At 32.4% G+C, this 20,267-nt stretch overlaps 3 protein-coding genes across 3 annotated transcripts; 1 reads left to right on the top strand and 2 right to left on the bottom strand.

The window, feature by feature from the left end:
* Positions 1-2,586: 2,586 nt before the first annotated feature.
* Positions 2,587-3,988, top strand: LOC133672472 (mitogen-activated protein kinase kinase kinase 20). The gene has a single exon (XM_062092902.1). It carries the CDS (start codon positions 2,648-2,650, stop codon positions 3,704-3,706), a length of 1,059 nt encoding a protein of 352 aa, XP_061948886.1. The 5' UTR covers positions 2,587-2,647; the 3' UTR covers positions 3,707-3,988.
* Positions 3,989-7,722: 3,734 nt separating this feature from the next.
* Positions 7,723-9,253, bottom strand: LOC133673486 (uncharacterized). The gene is made up of 3 exons (XM_062094333.1): positions 8,568-9,253; positions 8,274-8,459; positions 7,723-8,173 (listed from the first exon to the last, which is right to left on the bottom strand). Exons 1-3 carry the CDS (start codon positions 9,060-9,062, stop codon positions 7,889-7,891), a joined length of 966 nt encoding a protein of 321 aa, XP_061950317.1. The 5' UTR covers positions 9,063-9,253; the 3' UTR covers positions 7,723-7,888.
* A 7,416-nt stretch (positions 9,254-16,669) lies between these two features.
* LOC133673422 (subtilisin-like protease SBT1.9) lies at positions 16,670-19,174 on the bottom strand. The gene has a single exon (XM_062094212.1). The coding sequence runs from the start codon at positions 19,087-19,089 to the stop codon at positions 16,789-16,791; it is 2,301 nt and encodes a 766-aa protein (XP_061950196.1). The 5' UTR covers positions 19,090-19,174; the 3' UTR covers positions 16,670-16,788.
* Between the last annotated feature and the right edge of the window lie 1,093 nt (positions 19,175-20,267).

The raw sequence follows: 20,267 nt of genomic DNA, 5'->3' as shown, positions 1-20,267 counted from the left end.
TGAGAGTGCTGCAGTTGTTTCCTTTGTATAATTCAAACAAATAAATTCATTTCTTTTTTTTTTTACATTAAAAATTCATTTTTTTTTATTAGAATCGACAATTATATTGAAGATAACAAGCGATCCACCAAGATATTTCTTCTTGATGGTTGTGCGTCAGCACAAGAACTATCTAGTCTATAAAAAAAATCTTCAATTTGTGCACAAGATCTTACTTGAAGTATAAAACGAAACCTTGGAAGATTTGTGAGGGAAAGTGTCCCAAACTTCTCGTATAAAGCAAACCAAACACATCCAAGCTTCAAAATAGGCGGTGACAAATAATTCGTGTGGCTGTGCAAAGGACTGCCATTAGGTCGAGCAACCACACACCACACCCACCTAATAAGTTAAGCTCACTCATCAAACCTAACACTCCAACATAAAGGAATTGCCCGAATATTCCCCACCTTGTTTCATGTCACTTCATTTCATCGCATAGATATTGACAAAAGTGTGTTCCACATATACTAATTAGGTACTTACTGGTTCATTCCCTTCACTTGGAGTGATTCCTGTTTTTTTTTTTTTATATTAATATTGATATTTGGATCAGCTTGCGCGTACTATGATTAATTTTATGGGTTTTAAAGTTAACGACCATATAAACCTCCAATGGTCATCATATGAGCAACTAAGGACTCGAACCGAAGATCACATAGAGAGTAATTCATAGTTTTGATTACGTTTGTTTTAGTGTTTTAAAAATATTTTTGAAAATGTTTAAATTTTTTTATTTTTTTGTTTTAAATTAATAACTTTTTTATGTTTTAAATTATTTTGATATACTGATATTAAAAATAAATTTTAAAATATAAAAAAATATTATTTAATGTATTGTCAAATAAAATACATTTTAAAAAATAATTAGGTATATTCAACCACCAAAACAGGATGCTCCGCCTTGGCTGCCACCACCATCCATCAACTAATGAATCTAGATATGTTTTTGCGTGTGTGTGTATGAAGCACGTGATAAATATTTGAAGCACGTGATAAATATTTGAAGCACGTGAGTCAAGATTGGGATCTAGTTACCCGAAACGCCGTCCACTACTTCTCCGAAACCAGAAATTCTAGGCGTGTGTGTGGTAGTAAATAGATACAGATTAATATACATATTGATTGGGTCCCCAAGTCATGGAAACGCGGTGGCAGGCAGCGTAGTCTAATTCTTATTATTGTGTACAGCGTGACAACATGTGATGCCTAGCTAGGGCTGGTTGCGGCAGCAGATCGACCATACAATACAAACGTGGTATCTCTCTCCACTGCATGTTTTGTACTGATTATTCCAGATCGACGACCACTTGGGCTTTTTTTTTAAAAAAAAAAATTCAGAATTAGCTTCATATTTTTATGACGCGGCTGGAATTGAGGTGTGGCAACCTTCTCTTTCTTTTCTTGATATTTATGCCTTCACTATAATAACATCTAATAAATTTTAAAAATAAATAAAAACATTGGAGATAGACGAGATACTTCACATATATTTTAAAAGTATAAAAATTCACTCTTGTAAATAAATTTATTTTATATTGTCATCTTTGTCTCTCCAACTAATTAATTTTTTTTGTCTTGAGATAATAATAAAATATTATCTAAAATATATTTTAAAAATAATAAGATGCCATGTCATAACAGTTTGTAAAATTAAAATCTTTCCCAAGCATATGGGACAATTAATATTTGGCCAGTGTAACATTTTGGTAACATGCCATATATATAATCTTTAATTGAACGCCAGGAAACAATATTCTTACTTCCACCACATGTTACGAAATGATCTGCTAATAATAAACGTAGAGGTTTCTTTTCTTAATAAATAGGATTGTTGCAATATATATATATATATATATATATATATATATATATATATTCTCTCCCCGTATTTAAAAAATATATTTGAGAAATAAAAAAAGATGTTTCCATAAGAACTAAAAAGAAAAACTCCCAAAAAACAATTAATGAATTTTATTTTTATAGAAAAAATCTAACAGAAGGATCCATTCCAGTCTCTTTATTAGTTCTTATGAAAAACATTTATTACACTAATACAATTAATATCGTATTGTTTGACTAGCATTATTTTTAATATAATAAACAATAAATTTACATTATTTTTTATGGGTAAAAATCATTGTAATTTACTAATAGTATTTGTTCTATCGAATATATCTATTTGAATTTGATAAATTTTATGGTAGTGAAAAAAACAAATTGGGATATGTGAACCCATATTTTTATTAATTCATGTATATTCATGTAAAAAATAGGTGTTGAATTTTTAATGCTAAGATTAATACGAAATTAACCTATGAATTATATAAGTTAAAAATTGAGATATTACATATGGCATGTAATTGACACATAGACATAGTTGCGAGCCCCTAGCACATCCTGTTGCTATCGAAATGAACCCAATTTGTGAATATTATTATATTGGATCGTGTTCAAAAAGAAAATTATTATATTGGGTCCAAAAATTATGACCTAGCAGACCGTTTCCACTTGAGAAAACTCCCTATATAACCCACCGTTTCTCCTTTTCCTTTTCTCACACTACATGGTTTTCAATTTTTTTCTCTTCTGCAAACGCTAAACGAGCATGGAGTGGGTAAGAGGAGGCTGCCTTGGCTATGGCAGCTCATCCACGGTCCATCTTGCAACCACCAAAAAGTCATCTTCTTCATATCCTGCAGTGATGGCAGTGAAGTCCTGCAACCAATCAGACACCACCTTTCTCAAGAACGAGAGGGAGATTTTTAATGAAATTGGCTTCTGTCCAGAAATCATCCAATGTTTCGGCGACTGTCAAACTGTAGAAGAAGACAACGAACGTTTATACAATTTGCTGTTGGAGTATGCTAAAGGAGGCAGCTTGGCTTACCAGCTCAAGAAATCTGGTGGTTGCTTGCAAGAAAGTGATGTCAAAGACTACACAAGATCGATACTGAAAGGTCTGCGCCATATTCACTCAAAAGGGTTTGTTCACTGTGACATGAAGCTTGATAACATGTTGTTGTTCGAGAATGGTGAAGTGAAGATTGCAGATTTTGGGCTGGCAAAGAAAGCAGGGGAGAAACAGGAAAGAGTTGAAATTAGAGGGACTCCTCTTTATATGGCACCTGAATCAGTCAACAACAATGAATACGAGTCGGGGGTTGATATTTGGGCTCTTGGCTGTTCTATTGTTGAGATGGTGACCGGGAAGCCTGCGTGGAATAGTAAGCCAGGAGCCAATATGTTTGTGTTGCTGATCAGAATTGGAGAAGGAGATGAATTGCCAATCATTCCTGAAGAACTGTCCCAAGAAGGCAAAGATTTTTTGTCAAAGTGTTTTGTTAAAGATCCTACACAAAGATGGACGGCTGACATGCTTTTGGAACATCCTTTCGTTGCTGACCAAGTTAAAGAAACTGTTCCATTCAAAGAAGAAAGCGAGGAATTACCAACATCACCAAGATGCCATTTTGATTTCTCAGAGTGGGTTTCTATTCAATCATTATCGCCAATATCAGAGGCTTGGTCTGATGGGAAACTGGAATCAATATTTCCTTCATTACATTCATCTTGTTTGGCTTCACCTTCGGATAGAATCCGGCAGCTAACAGGTGATCGGAGTTGCAATTGGTGTGATTCTGGGTGCTGGTTCACGATTAGATGAGGCAGAGCTGGAACAGAGACCAAAGATTCAATCAACTGGGGAGATATATTCTCTCTACCTTTTTAAGTTATATCCAGCCATGGAGATTCCATTGATTTTTTATGTATATACCCCCCCCCCCCCCAAAAAAAAAAAAAAAATGTACATGAGTAGAACATTGAGCAGAGATTTGTTTTTAGCAGACTGATTTTTAGCTTATGAAACAGTCATGATTGGTGGCTTAGTACAGAGCATCATTTTTGTATTTGAGATACAGGTCAATTACATTTCTTTTCCATGAAAGTTGATCTTTTCCATTTGTCACTGTTATATATCCATTTTTTAAATCTGTTTCTAGAATTTGTGGCACAAAACAGTGCAGCACATGATGGATTTGATTTTATTAATAAAATCAAGTATTATACCTGTATATTTTAATACACAATAAGAAAATACAATAAAATATCAGGTATATATACAAAATTAATCTTAAAATGATGTATAAGAATCAAGTCCACCTATAAAAAAGCTTAAAAGATTAAACATAAGAGAAGATGTTGAAACTTATTATAAAAAAATATAGCATAGTTAATATTAAAGAGCAAATAATCAATTAAACGAACAATTAAAATCAATTTAAGATCCTAGTGAAGTTAAAAATATATTTTATTTTGATTTTTTCCCTTACAATCTTTATTTATTTTATAAAAATTAAATACTAATTTTTTAAAATATTGTAAATCTTATTTTATTTTATGAACTCACTTAACTATTTAAACTATTAGATTAAATTATTTTTTTAACATGATATTAAAGTATTGATCACCAAACGTTCACGAGTTTGAACCTTATAATCTTAATTTATTTTATAAAAATTAAATACAAAATAGTGTAAACTTGTATAAATTTTAAACTTAAAAATCTTTTATTTTAAAAGATATGTTAGAAAATAATATAAATTATATAACGTATTGAGTTAAATTGTTCCATGAGATGCTTAAGGAGACCGTTTATCACATAAACTCAAGATTATGCAAGGTCGATTCGGAAGGGTCTGCGTCATATGCACGATAAGGGTTTTGTTCACTGTGACATGAAGCTTGATAATATGTTGTCGTTCGAGAATGGTGAAGTGAAGATTGCAGATTTTGGGCTGGCGAAGAAAGCAGGGGAGAAACAGGGAGAGCTGAAATTAGAGGGACTCCTCTTTATATGGCACCTGAATCAGTCGACAACAATGAATACGAGTCGGGGGTTGATTCTTGGGCTCTTGGCTGTGCTATTGTTGAGATGGTGACTGGGAAGCCTGCGTGGAATAGTAAGCCAGGAACCAACATGTCTGTGTTGCTGATCAGAATTGGAGAACGAGATGAGATGCCATTCAGACCAGAAGAATTCTCTAATTTCAATTTCTTAATTGTTTTTACAGGCGGTGGTATAAATCACTGCACATTACTGATACGATCTTCCCCCCCTCGTAATTGGGAAAGGCCCCACTTATCAGATCTCAAGAATCACGGGAGCATCCTGCATTTGACAGTGTTTGTTGAAGACTTCTGTCACAACAACCACCATTGGAGTTCAAGAATTTCAAGTTCTTAACCCATTTAAACATTTCAGAAGAAAGAAAAGAATGGCCGACTGATATTTATAAGTTTTTTAGATTTTCCAAGCTGTGATTTTTATTTTAAATATGAGGAGTGGTTGTTAGTAGATAAAAAATATATGTAAATATAATACTAGAGCCATCATTTTAAACATAATAATAGAAAAGAAATTTAAGAAATTTTTCATAGATGATTTGTGTGAATTATTATTATTGAAAATTGAAGAATTAAACGGCTTGTGGTATGTGACAACCCAACCTTTAAAGAATTATTTAAAATTAAAAGAATTAAATTTTTAAACAACTTTAGATATATCTAAAAGAATTTTTAAAAATTTTAAATAATTTTATTTTATAATTTTTAACACATGTATGATTATTTGAGAAACAAACACCACCTAAATCACAACAGTCAGTCCATGACCGACAGCTTTTGTTGAAGAGTTTTGTCACAACAACCACCATTGTAGTTCAAGAATTTTAAGTTCTTAACCATTTCAGAAGAAAGAAAAGAATGGCCAACTGATATTAACTGCTACCACGTTAGGCTCATCCTAACAGATGAGTAAGAAAGACGATATGATGGGGATCGTCTAGCTAAATGATAGATCATATCTCTCCCTTGAAATTCGAAACTTGAGAGCATTTGCTTTATATAAATAATTATTTATTTAGGGCACCGTCAGAATCAACACCATCATGGGATATATAATACTATCCTTAAAATCACCATTTAATTATTAATCACGTGGTTAAGGAGTGATGATTAAGAAAAGAGTGTTAAAGTAATCTTAAATGGCATGCACGTTTATAATGCAGGCTGTCCCTAATCCAAGCTTTTTAGGCAAATTTCACATTTAAGATTTGATGCAACAATTCTCTTCTTGTCGTTGGTCTATCACGAGTTTGGTCCCAAATATATTCCAAATTTTACACGAGGGAGAATCTACCCATCGCCATTGATGTGAACAGCGTTGAGAAGGATGCATGAACATACAGTAATTGCTATGCCATTTCTACTTAGTTTTTGGGAAGTACAACTGGAATATTGTAGCTGCTTGTTTGGATCTTGAATAACATCGAAGAAATGAGTATACATTTCATTTCAATTAGGTTTTAAATGAAAAAAGATTTATTTTTCGTTTGAAAATACATTAAAATTATATTTTTTATTTTTATTATTAGGCTATCAAAACAATTAAAAAAATTAAAAAATAATTTAAATTAAAAAAATAATTTAATTTTCTTTAAAATTATGGTAATATCGGAAAAAACAAACACTGAAAATCTTTTCAGGAATGGATTTCTTCTTGTCTTTTAGGCCTAAACTAAAAATGGCCCGGATATCATATGGCTGACAGAAGTTCGAAGCAATTTAACCAGGCTTGGGCCTAGCAATCTATGGCCCGAAGCATAACAATATATAATTTATATATTTTTAGGTTTTTTGTTTTTTTCAAAATAGACTGCCATTTCATTTTCCGATTTTTAAAAATTATAGAAAATTAAAAATAATTAATTTAATTTAATTTATATAAAATATTTTAAAAAAATTTAACTCATGGATAAAATTGTATCCACGTCATGTAAATTTATATTTTCATGAAAAATAAATTAATTTTTTTGCTTTATTATTTGAACAGTCGGGAATAATTTTCTTCCTATGGGAATTTTTTCTTCTTGTCCATGTATTTCGAGAATCTTGATATTTCTCAAGAATATTTTTTTGTAATGTATAGTTTTATTTTCCGTGGATTATTTTTGTACTGCCAAAACTATTTTCAAACATGTAATGTTTTTTTAATCAATCTCTAAAGTTGGAGGGGGCATTCCGAAAGGCCTGAGGCCCCAGTCAGGCCAGGTCAAGTTGCTCAAGAAAACAAAACAAAAATGCAGTCCGGATTTAAGACAACATCTTAACCTAGCGATTTTGTTGCCCACTTCCTCGATTTGTTTCATGAACTTGTCAGATTCTTGCGTCGGTTGCATAGGTTTTTTTTTCTGGGTCAGTTATTTCAGGAAATTTTTATTTTTTCTCTTAAGAAAAAATAAAATTCCCTGATTTATTAAAAGAAAACGAGGGAACATTGAATATAAGGATCAATCTAGTATCATGGTTAGAGCCGGCTTATTTCAATTTTATATGTATATATATTAGATTATTTTAATGTGTTAATATTAAAAATAAAATTTAAAAAATAAAATATTATTATTTAAATATATTTTCAAATAAAAAATATTTAAAAAAACAAAAAATACTTAACTATTCTGGGTTATTAAAATAATAATAATAATATCATAAAATCCACCGACGAATCCTGCGGATTCTTTTAATTCCTTGTTCTAATGGGTCCAGAATCATCAACTACTGGGTACCAAGACAGTTGTCAGTATTTGCTTTTTTATTAAAAAAAAAAAAAAGAAGCTCAAATTGTCAAAGAAAAATAGTAGCAGAACAGTAATGAAGCCAAAGACTCATAAATTTGTAGCGTACATGCCCACTTTTCTGTGATGTAAACGAAAACGCTACATGGAGAGCTGTAACGAAAATGAAAAATGAAACAGTGTACTTATATCCCTTCTACATTTATGTCTATTTATTGATAAGTGCATTTATTCTTGAGAGAAATTGGCACATTCATTTTCTTAGGATCCATGACCACAGAGCACTCGATCCTTTTGTAGAATTTGGGTTTGACCAGCTTGCCTAACACATAAGCTCTTGATCTAACCATGAAGTTCAGTATCAATGGCACTGGTTGAGTTGGTGCACCATTCAAACTGCTCAAGCTAGCTCCCCCTCCATACAATGGAATTTTACTGCCTTTCACCGTAACTGTTAATGTTCTGTGACTCTTTCTTGATTGATAGAACTTGGATATCTGCAAAACCCAATTTGCAAGTCAAATATTAATGGAAACAATTACAGCACATATATATACATACATATACATATAGAGGGAGAGAGGGCTTAGTGCCTACAGTGCCAGTAGCCACGGTGAGTTCAGAGTAGGATAGGTCCAGAGGTGTTGATGTAACATGGACACCGAAAAATGTAGCGGTGTTGCGAAATGTGAGCTTCACTGTGCAGTTCATTGACACCATTTCTGTTGCAACTCCAGAGAAGTCCATTCCAGCGTGTACAATAAATTGATCGAAAATTATGTTCTACAAGCGGAAAATCAAGGCCCCATTTATCATTCCTTTGCTTGATCAAATATGATGTAATGATTAATAATGGTAGTAAAACAAAGGACAATGCTATTCAGTTTGTACCTTCATGGTGATGGTGGGTTTTTGAGGCCGACTTGCGCCCCAAAGAATCAAGGAAAACAAAGAAAAAAGAATCCAGAACCCCACGATGAAGGCAAGAAAATAACAGCGACGAGGCATGCCATGTGAGCCAATATCACCATCGAGAAGTCCTTCTTCTTCAATGGCATCAAATTCCTTCCAGGGTTTTCGGCCTTTGGGACCCGATCCATCGGCTTTATGTTGTTTGTGAGGCTTAAGGGAGGCAGAGTAGCGCGTAGAGGAGGACTCGCGCGAATGAGGGCCTAAGGAAGAGTTGGAATGAGAGTGAGGGGGTGAACCCATTGGGCTAAGTACAGGAGTAGAGTGGAATGAGTTCGTGGTTTTTTCTCCATCATGGGAGTCTCTTGATGGACTCTGCACATAGTATACAGGGCGGCGGGGAGGAGACGATCTTGCGGGTGATGATGGAGTTAGGCTGCTCACCTCTGAGTCTGTCTTTGACAGTTGAGCTGACATTGTTGTTTTTATTGTTGATTGAGCAAGTTATGCTAACAGAGGCGGAGTAGTACTGATTTTGCAGAAGATGCGTGAAGAAGTGAAGATGATAACAATTGGTTTGTTCGAATTTTTTTTGGTGTGGTGCAGGATCTCAAGAACGTACCTTATGGTGGCGCACGTTGTGTTGTGATTTGTTTTATGTTATCAAAGCCTTGTTTATGAAGGTTATTAATAGGGGAAGGTGGAGTCGACAGTAAAAATAGCTGGAATTGTCTACTTGATGTTTTTGTTTTATTGCAGATTCAATTTTTCACTATGACACGAGGAGTGCTGCTGCTGGTAATTTCCATGCTGAAATCATGCAGCTTATGGTCATACATGTTAGGAAATTAAATAGAAAGAAAATAAGGTCTTTGAATAGAAATAAAAGAGAAATTAAGTAAAATGGAAAAATGGTTTTTTTTTTTTTTTAATGATGGTGAGAATTATGTAGACGCATGTCACACACACACTTTACAAAAGATATCGGTTACCAAATATATTTAAAACAATTAATATTTACAAAAGATATCGGTTACCAAATATATTTAAAACAATTAATATTTACAAAAGATATCGGTTACCAAATATATTTAAAACAATTAATATTAATGTTAACCATTTAAACTTTGTATAGCACCATCAAAATTTTAAACAGTCAAATCTAAAATTTATTAATTATTAAAAATGACTATCATTAATTATAAATTTAAATCAATATTTTAATATTTCTTCACATGATTTAAAATTATTCATTCATATAATGAATAAAAAAATAAGTAATTAATATCGTGTAAAGAAGTGAGATTTACCTTGTGAGTTTGAATGTATACTTACTGTTAATAAATCTCAACTTAAAGAACCATAATAACTATGATATTTTGAATTGGTTCTCTAGACCAAGTTTAAAATTATTACACACATAACATATAATTGATTTTACAGTTTTATTGCTATTGTGTTTTTTTCAATCATGCTAACATATTTTGTCTCATAAGTGTTTTAAAAAATTAGTTTAAGTTTGTGCCATAAAAGACTTTTAAATAATTATTAAAAAAAAGGTATAATAGTAACCTCACCACCACCACTCTCTTAGATCAATCATCCAAAGATGTTTTGTGACAAAAACATCTAAATTTTGTTTTTTGCATTTGGATTTATTAAGGGATTAATTCTTCACCATCATCATAATGTGTATATATATATTCAAACATCTACATATGTTCTTTTATACTGCAAAACAAAATGATTTAGTTGTTTCTAAAACAAAAATTTCTCTTTTTCAAATCCGTATCCGTTTCCTCGGCCATTATATCTGCCAAGGTACTGTAACACCAATAGAGAGATCTTTAACCCTTAAAAATAAATTTCATGATAAGATCACTGATAAAATCTAATTGCAAAAGTTTTTAGGCAGTCTAAATTAAATTATGTTCTGGACTACTATCCCAACATGTGTGTGTGTGTGTGTGTCTATATATATATATAAATAAAATTGTGCTCTTTCTAGTCACCAAACAATATTGTTTTTACCTATTTAACTTTATTTATGGAATCATCATATATTTGAAGACATGTTTGCATTCTAGGTGATTAAAGGCCTTATTTCTATTTTTCTCAACGATTGAATAACTCCTTAGGACACCAAAACTATATTGAGTGGATCTGTTTTATTGTTTTCAGACCTGAAAAAATTCAAAGAAATAATACCATGAGATATCAAATGTCTAATGAATTTATATTTAATAATCATATGTATTATTTTTTTCATTAATTTTTTTACTCTTAGTGTTAGCTATAGTATCTTGGCTATCACAATGTATTAGTATAGATGATATTAGTTTAAAAAGAAATGGTATATCAATTAATTTTTTTTTGAAGCCACTTAACTTCTAAACTAACAACATCTAATGCAACCAATTATGCTTCCAGGGTTGAACGGGTAATTATAATAATTATATAATGTGAACACATACCCATTACTAGATTTTGTTTCTTCTTAACTAAAAATCCAATTAACATAACTAAATCCATTTATTATAACAGGAAAACCAATATAATAAAATGCATAATCAATAATTCTTTTTAGATATTTAAAAATTCTTTCTAAAGCATTCCATTATAAAACCATTCGGACTATATATATATTTATCTAATTTATCAACTGCATATGCTATATCAAGTCTAGTATGATTGGCTAGATGAAATAAAGATCCAATAATTTATGAATATTTAAATCATGTAGAGATTTGGTTGAGGAACCAGACTAGATGGATTTGGTTTAATGTGTTACCTTGATGGGGGAGGCAATACAATAACATTGAAGACGTTGGGAGTTTGCACTTTAATGATGGATAATTCTAGTGATATATTTGACAGCCGATTCAATGTATTCGGTTGAGAAGCCAAAATCGTTGACAAAGATTATTTGGTTTATTGTCTTGGAGGAGAGACATTATGGATGACTATTCTGTGTATTATGATGATGGATGATTCACAATGATGGAAGCAGAATGCTATTGGCCTTTGTTAGGTTATCATGTTGTAAGTTTTTAATGGACGAAACATACAGTAAAGATGGAAACAACATGGTTGTTACATTAATGAAAACAATTATCTGATGAAGTGTCTTGGGTACACATAGTAGGCATATGGACAGCAGGTTAGAGGGATTTATATTGGAATGCTACTTGTGTGTATGCTTAGGCAAGGTTGAGACTTGTTGAAAGAACTTCGACATAAAATTACGTTGATCACCAAAAAGGATTCTCATTTTGCTTACAGGTTGTATATGGAACAATTGGGGAGTTGAGTGGATTTTATGGGGATTCATGGATTCTTTAAACTAGTTTTGTATAGTATTATTCATGAGAAAAGGGATGAAAACCTTGGATGATTAAGAAAGTGTCTGCACGTCATTAAAATAGCCTTACGAGTTGACAAATTGGCGTGTGGGATTGCTAATGAATAGGAACGGTTTGTGTGTGGCTCGGGGAAGTCGCTTACAAATTCTGGATCACCACCATTTTTTTTAATTTAATAGAAAGATTGAAAAGACTACAAAACACATCAAAATAATTAAACCTTTTTAATATTTTTTTCAAAGTAAAGTGATTGAGTTAAAGAAAAACTATTGCTTTTTTTCAATAATTTAATTTCAAATATAACATTAACTAGACCAAGATCTTTTATATAAAAAAATTTAGACAAGAAATATATAGTGATATTTATAACTATAACTTGAAATATTACTACAAAAAATCATAATGTCTTCAATATACAAATAAAAAATCACAAAATTATTTTCATTTTGTTACTTGAAATATTACGAAAAATCATAGTTAATGTCTTCAATATACAAATAAAAAATTACAAAATCATTTTCATTTTGTTTAATATAAATACATTAATCAGCTATATTTATTTGAAAAACCATCAAATAACATGATTTGATCAAATTTTTCATGCAATTGTTTTGGATCTTATTTTAATTCATAATAAGATTTTACAAGTTTACACACTTTTTTATCTTAACCATGCACAAAAAAAAAAAAAAAAAACCTTCTTGTCGATTCATATAAATTTATTTTTCTATATCACCATTTAAAAAAATGTTTAAACATCTATTAGACTGATTTCAAATTTAATTTGTAGAAAGAAGATAAAGCAACTAATTAAGTATAATTATAGTGATTTTAGAAACCAATGCATTTGTGTCAAAAATACTTCTTGGTTGAATCCCTAGTCTTAAATTCAATAGATCCATCAGTTCTCAATTTTTTTCTAAAAACTAATTTACAATCTATTGTCTTACAACCTTGTGAAAAGTCATTTAAAATCAAGTCTTGTGAGAAAATAAGAATCTATAATTTCCTGTTTCTTACCAAAAAAAAGTCAATAGATATCATAGCTTTGATGTTTCATGTTTGTTTTCAAGGAAAAAAATTATAAAAATTAACACCAAAGTATTTTACTTTTCTATTTATTTTACTATTTCTATAATTTCATTAGAAGATAACCAAGATATTGCTTACCAAATATATTTAAAACAATTAAATGTAATAAATTAATTTAATCATAGATGTCAGCTTACTAAAACAATTAAATATTAATTATATTAATGTTAACTATTTAAATTTTGTATAGCACCATCAAAATTTTAAACAACTAAGTTAATAAAACTTATTAATTATATATTAAAAATAGCTATCATTAATTGTAATTTTATATCAAGATTTTAACAATACAACTCATCAGCTGCAGCAGTTCTTGTATTAACATAGAGGTCCAAGTTGCTATCAGGTAAGTATTTTGTTTTTGGCTCTAATCTGATCAAGTCCAGTATGCTTTTGCAATATAATTGATTCGAATAAATGCTGTCTCGGTTAGACACCAATGCCTGTTTCTCTTTCGTTGTCTGTGTTCATTATATTGAAGTCTTGGAGACAAACCATCTAGCCCACAAAATACAAGCATTTTGGAACGAATCTAAATCCCTATTTGAAGCAAGGCTACACCAGAAGCACAAAATCCATATCATGATCTGCGGGATCTAACTATGAGTGCTCTTCTAGATGACTCTTCTCCGTCCTCACATGCCAGGGCCAGGCTGCCAAAAAAATATTGGGTTGACCCAGATGGGCATTGATTGCTTTTACGCTTTTCTGAGCTCATTGTCACATGATATATGGTTCTTTCTTATTATTATTGTACGTTATGGTCTGACCAGTGACCTGATTCTCCTCTTCTTGTCAAAATTCCCAGGTTCTATGGCGGGCTTGACATGAGCCCTGGACAAAGATACGAGGATTGCGGGTCTCAGGCCTTGCTGAAGAGGAGAAAGCTGACCATTCAAGTTATTATTTGACTCAATATGGTTCTCGTGTGATCGACACCGAGATCTACTTTTACTAGCTGCAAACTGATCAAGTGTAAACTGCTGTTTTAGTCAGCATGTGGTTCTGCTAGCTTCCACATCCTACACGAGAGATGAAAATAAGTCGCAGAAAATGTGGGTCAGATGTATGGTTCTTTGCTAGACAAGGGCTTCAAGATTGGACAAAACTATGTATTTGCCTTCCGCCAATGGAGCACTGAGCAAATCTTACATGAATAAACTGTGTTAGAATATTGGTTTATATATCATGCAGTAGGTCGGAACAAATTTTTTTTAAAAAAATAATATTATGCATCTCTTACATGTTTTTAGTAGTAAAAGAATTTTAATTATTAACTTATAATTGATTTAAGTGGTCAATCTTAAAACCTGTTGATCTAAATCAATATCCAGCTAAAATTTTAAATAATTTTAAAATTAAACTATATGAAAGTTGATCTAATATGACTACATTGATTTAACAAGTCTAAAGATAATCTAGATAACCAATATAACATTGTATGATTTAATATTTTTTTTTCTTTTCAAGATGACATCTCTTTAAATACCAAGACAATGATATATTGGATTGATTCGGATCAACTTGCCAAACTCGACACTTGAGTCATGGACCCAAGTGAATTTAATAAGTTTATCTTTTGAAATAGTTTTTTATTTAATTACATAATAACAGAAAAATAGATTGCAGTAAAGCAACTGAATTAAATTAAAAAAAATTATGATGTATTGTAAAAAAAATATTCTTGCTAATATTACAAAAATATTTCTATTTTCTTGTTTGAAAACAAAGTAAAAACCAAATGGGATTAAAAAAATAATATCTAATATTTTATTTATTTATTTATTTATTAAAATAATATAAATAATATATTTGAATTCATTAATTTTTAAGAAATTAATTTTTTTATGTTTTTTTTAAAAACAAATAAGTTAGGTATATTTGCTTGAAGAACCCAGCATGTTTAACTTATATATATAAAAAAACGTTGTTAGCCCAAGCTAGTGCTTGGGCTTTTTTCTTCTCTAAATGGGGGTCTCTTGGCAAAAGTTGTGCCATTAAGATAGTTTTGGACTTTGATATTGTGTAAGAAATAAGATTGAGGTTGAAAAATATATTTTTTCTTAGTTTGATTTTTGTTTTTAATCAATTTTGAGTCAATGAATTAGTTTTTTTTCTTGATTGTAAAGGTGTTTTCTTGATGTTTTTAGATTACATTATGTTAAAATTTAAATTTTTAGGTCAAAAGATACCCGGCTTGATTGTCTAACCTTTCTTTAGTTTTGGACTAAATTGTTTCATTGCAAAACTATAGAGACCATAGAGGAAATTTGAAAATATTTGAAGGCAAAATTAACTGAAAGGGTGGAGACATCAATTTTTTTTTCTAGTTTTCATTTATTTCAACCTTGATCCTTTCATTTTCAATTTTTTTAAATAATAAAATTGAATTTGTTTTTTTAAAATCAAATAGCAACCTTGATACTGAGATATATTTTATTCTAAAATTAAGATAATCATATAAAAAATCAATCGAAGTAAACAATCAACCCATATCGCAATCAATACAACATCAAACAATAATTAAAAATAAAAAAATTCACTGACGGAAGATAAAAAACCCAAAGAGGACTAGAGTTGAAATCACACCGGGCTTATTAGTCCAAGATTTGCAGCATAATGAACCTTTGAGTCCAAGGCCCAATGGCTAATGGGTTCACCCATATCTTGATGGGTTGAAATATTCATTATCAACATGCAGAAAAGAAGAAGAAAAGAAGCATGCAGTCCTTTCTCAATTTCTCTGCTTCTGAGAATCTCGTGCTATGCTCGTCTTTAGTTCGCTCGGAAAGAATTAAATTCTTCTAATCAAATTTCTTCTCCTAATAGATAGATAGCATCCTGCAATCAATACTCTTACCGTTGAAAATAGATTACTGCTCATTTCAAATCTGCCGTTAGGAAATAATTGGTGTTAGATATCTCTTAAAACTGGGGTTTTGCCGGAGTTCTATTCCGATTCCATTCTTTTGTAGGAGAGATTGAATCCTGCTTTCAGTCTCTGATTCAATCCAAAAAAAAAAACAAAAAGAGTTGAGGCCATGAGACGATGCACAAAGACTCTAGGCTCAGCTTACTTTATACATGTCAAAAGTTAGTGATCCCATAATGGTTTTATAAAAAGAAGATTAAGTCTACGTTTGGATTGCGGCGGAGACCGATTAAAATTTTAGTTGTTTTTATATTTTTAGATCATAAAAATTTTTATGTTGATATCAAAAATAAATTTTAAAATAAAAAAATATATTATTTTAATATTTTTTTAATAAAAAACAACTTTTTTATTTGTGCAACAACCCCCTCCCCGGGTGTATTCCTGACTTATGAAAGTGTTGAATTATAATAAACCCCTTTGTATTTATTATATGCTCCTTTAGCTAGAGTCGATGATTGCAAATGTTGAGGTGAAATCTTAGCGTGTCACAGGTTATTCTATCCGACACGGAGTTAAAAAGCAATGATAATTTACAACGAGGATGGAAAGTAAAATCCATTCCAGACACGTTGGCTTTGCCTGTAGATTTTCTCGATGAACCGGAAAAAAAAGGTGAAAGGAAAAGCTAAACACAAGAAACAGAAAAAGCAAAAGTAGAGAGGAGGAATAAAGCAAGTAAAAAAAGAAAAAAAAAATGGAAAAGAGGGATAGATGTAGGGACTCAAAAGTTCCATTATTCTACCTTGTATATTAAAGTGATCATGGGAGCCAGGCAAGAAACACTGGCAGTTTTATTCACTTAAAAGGGGGAGATTCATGGGGTAATGCTTGTGGCTACTATAGGACTCCTAACCACATGTTTACCCCCATCATGCACCCAGCTCAAAGAGCCATGGACCACGTCCTCTTTCAGTGATTTGGGGCCCTCTAGAGTAAGAGTATAGCTCAGCTTCTCATGTTCCTTCTTGAATACCAACTTCTGTGGCTCCACACTCACCTTTATACCGTCCATGCCAAGCAGCTTTGCAGTATAACTTGACGTTCGCTCTCCAACATTGGTTAGAGTCCTTTGGAATTTGTGCACAACCTTTTCCTTCGAACCCGAGTCATAGCTGTCAAAATAAGCAATAAAAGATGGATAATTAAGATCCAAGGACCTGTTTTTGCAGTCGTGATGGGATGATCTTGTGATGATTTGGATTTGTTTGTTTGTGTAGTTCATTGCACAAAGAAGCTTTATGTAGTCCTCTGCTGTCGCGTCATAGATAAGCCCAGGATCGAGTGACTTGTTGGGATTTATGTGGCCAGATCCTATGTCAATAGGGGTGGCCGGCAAGTCATTGTTTGAAGCATCTTTAATGGGGCTCAGAGTATTGTCTAGTGAATCTGCTGTGGTCATAAGGGCAGACCTGATGGCTGCAGGACTCCAGTCTGGATGTGCTTTCTTTATAAGCGCAGCTACGCCAGCAACATGAGGAGTAGCCATGGAGGTGCCAGATAAGAGATTGAATTTGCTAAACAAGGAATGTGACCGAACCTCAGCCACTGAACTTATTGGAGACCATGATGCAAGAACCAATGTGCCAGGAGCCAGAAGGTCTGGCTTCAGGACATTGCGGCAGCTTGCAAATGGCCCTCTACCACTATAGTCATCTACTCTTGGTGCTGGCTTGGTGCCAGTAATTGTCTTTCGAAATACCACAGTTCCTCTCGGATCTTTGCTCTCCTTTATGTAGTCTATTACCCTCTGACCATCTTGGAGACCAATATACACTGCTGGAAATGAACTTCGAGTGTAAAATTCTGACGGGGAGGTATGATTACTGATGAAAACAGCTCCTGAAACTTTGGCAGATGCGGCGTTGTCGATTTGATCACTGAAAGTGAGGTTGTCCTTGCACACAATAATCTTGTTCTTAACTTTCTTCAATTCATTCACACTTTCACACCCATCCATGAAAACAAGAGGCTTGTGGCTTAGGGAATAATTCCCGGGATACACTGTTGGGAAAGAAATTTGATTGCCATTACCCAAAGTTAAAACTCCCTCAAATTCACGGTCTATAGTACCCGCACCAATAGTTAGCATCCATGGTGCTCCATTGACTAATGTATAGTAAAGAGGCCCCGCATTTCCAGCTGATGCTGCTACAAATACACCCTTTTCCATTGCTGCAAAAGAAGCTATTGCGATTGTATCATCTTCCAAAAAGAAATCATCTTCAATGGCTACAGTCAAAGACAAAGACAATATATCCACGCCATCTTGAATTGCCTGGTCTATTGCAGCAAGAACATCCGATTCATAGACCCCGTATCTCCAAATTGCTTTGTACATAGCTATTCTAGCCCGTGGCGCCATACCACTGGAAGTACCATTGGCATAACCAAAATAAGATGCTCCTTTCACATAGTTTCCTGCAGCAGTGGATGCAGTATGTGTTCCATGTCCATCTGTATCTCTTGTAGAGTTCATTGAAATTTTTATCTTTGGATCATTTGCAAGTAGGCCTTTGTTGTAATATCGAGCACCGATGAGCTTCTTGTTACACATGGAAGAATTGAACTGGGTACCTGGCTCGCATTTCCCTTTCCATCTCGATGGAACTTCTGTCATTCCTTCGTCGCTGAAGCTCTCACTCTCTGGCCATATTCCAGTGTCCACCAATCCAATGATCATATCTTCACCATAATTTGCGGTTGGCCACGCACCAGAACTGGAACTCAGACCAAGAAACTCTGAAGTATGAGTTGTGTGAACTTTTATTTTACGGTCTCGAGTCGAAGAAATGTAGCCAGGGGATTTTTTGAGGGCTTCCAGTTCAGATTCAGTGAGACTGGCACTAAATCCTTGGACAGAACTAGAATAAGTGTAGATATGCTTAGAGGTTCTGGTGAAGGTTGATGTAGCAGTATCTGATATAGAAGAAATAGTGGCCAAATACCAGTTATGGTGGTCATTGAATGCTTTGGGCATGGCTGACCGGTCCATGTGGATGATATATGTATCAGATTGTGCCAAAGTAGAAGCAAGAAGGGAGATTGTGAAAACAAGTGAACATCCCACCTTGAGAATTGGAGTAGCCATTGGTGAAATATGCCATTCTATGGGCATAATCTCTGCCTTATATAGTTACAACGCGCACAATTTTTTCTACTGTATGATGTTGCTCACGATTATATCTTTTTGGAAGATGCCTTGACACATGATGACATCTCTCTCTCTCTCTCTCACGGGTCCCAAAAAAGCTCAATCTAATGGTAAAAATGAGTTTATCCTTAAAACATTTCATTCAACCGAACCAAACCCCCTGAATGTGACTGCAATGAGCTAACCTAGTTAGCTATCTCTCTCTCTCTTTTGCTTCCTTTCTTTTCTTTATCAAGGAAAAAAAAAGTGTCTAGAGCCGTTGGGAAGGCACATTTGATGTTGGCTTTTTTTAGACAGCGTTGGGAATGTGGCTGCGGCTGTGTTTTTAAAAAATTTAAAAATTTTGTTTTTTTTGTTAAAATTTAATATAGTTTGTACGTTTTAAATCGTTTTGATGTGTTGATGTTTAAAATAATTTTTAAAAAATAAAAAAAATATCATTGACATGCATTTTAACACGAAAAATTATTTAAAAAAAATACTCATAACCATACTGCTAAACACGCTAATGATGTTAAATTGTGATGGCAATTAAGCTCCAATATGGCTTCGGTGCCCAATTCATTCTTTTTTTTTCTCTCCTTTCTCTCTCTCTCTCCTCTCTTCAATTTCCACGTTTGGTTTCTTCTATGTCTATGAACATGGATGTATTTTCTCTATAATATCAATTCTAATCCCTTATTTTTACTGATTTGTAAAAAAAATTCTAATATTTTTAGCTGTAAAATCAAGCGATAGCCTAATATTAAAATGTTTTTTCAGACCACAGGAACCTTGTATCTAGCTAATCAAATCAAGACCCCAATTTGACTTAAACACATCTTGTAATGATTGTATGGACTAACAAAAAAAACTTCGGTAATAGAAAAAACAAACTAAAAGAACAAAAAATAGAGAGGAATAAATGGAAAAAAAAATTAAGGAGCAAAACAAGTGAAAGGATGAAAAAAAAAGGTAAACAATAAATGAATAGTAGAAGAAATAGTAAAATGTCTAGTTTTTTTCTTTGTTTTTTACTTAGTTAGTACTAAAATCATATTGGTTAATTTTGAAAAGTAATTTTCAATTTAATAATTGCACACATAATGGATGTGTGATATATAAGGATTCTTTTAAGAAAACTAGTCTTCTCTCTACTATAT

The sequence above is a fragment of the Populus nigra genome, chromosome 14 (assembly GCF_951802175.1).
Source record: "Populus nigra chromosome 14, ddPopNigr1.1, whole genome shotgun sequence".
Taxonomy (NCBI): domain Eukaryota; kingdom Viridiplantae; phylum Streptophyta; class Magnoliopsida; order Malpighiales; family Salicaceae; genus Populus; species Populus nigra.
Note: the sequence above shows the minus strand (reverse complement) of the source record. Positions and strands in the feature narration are given on the sequence as shown.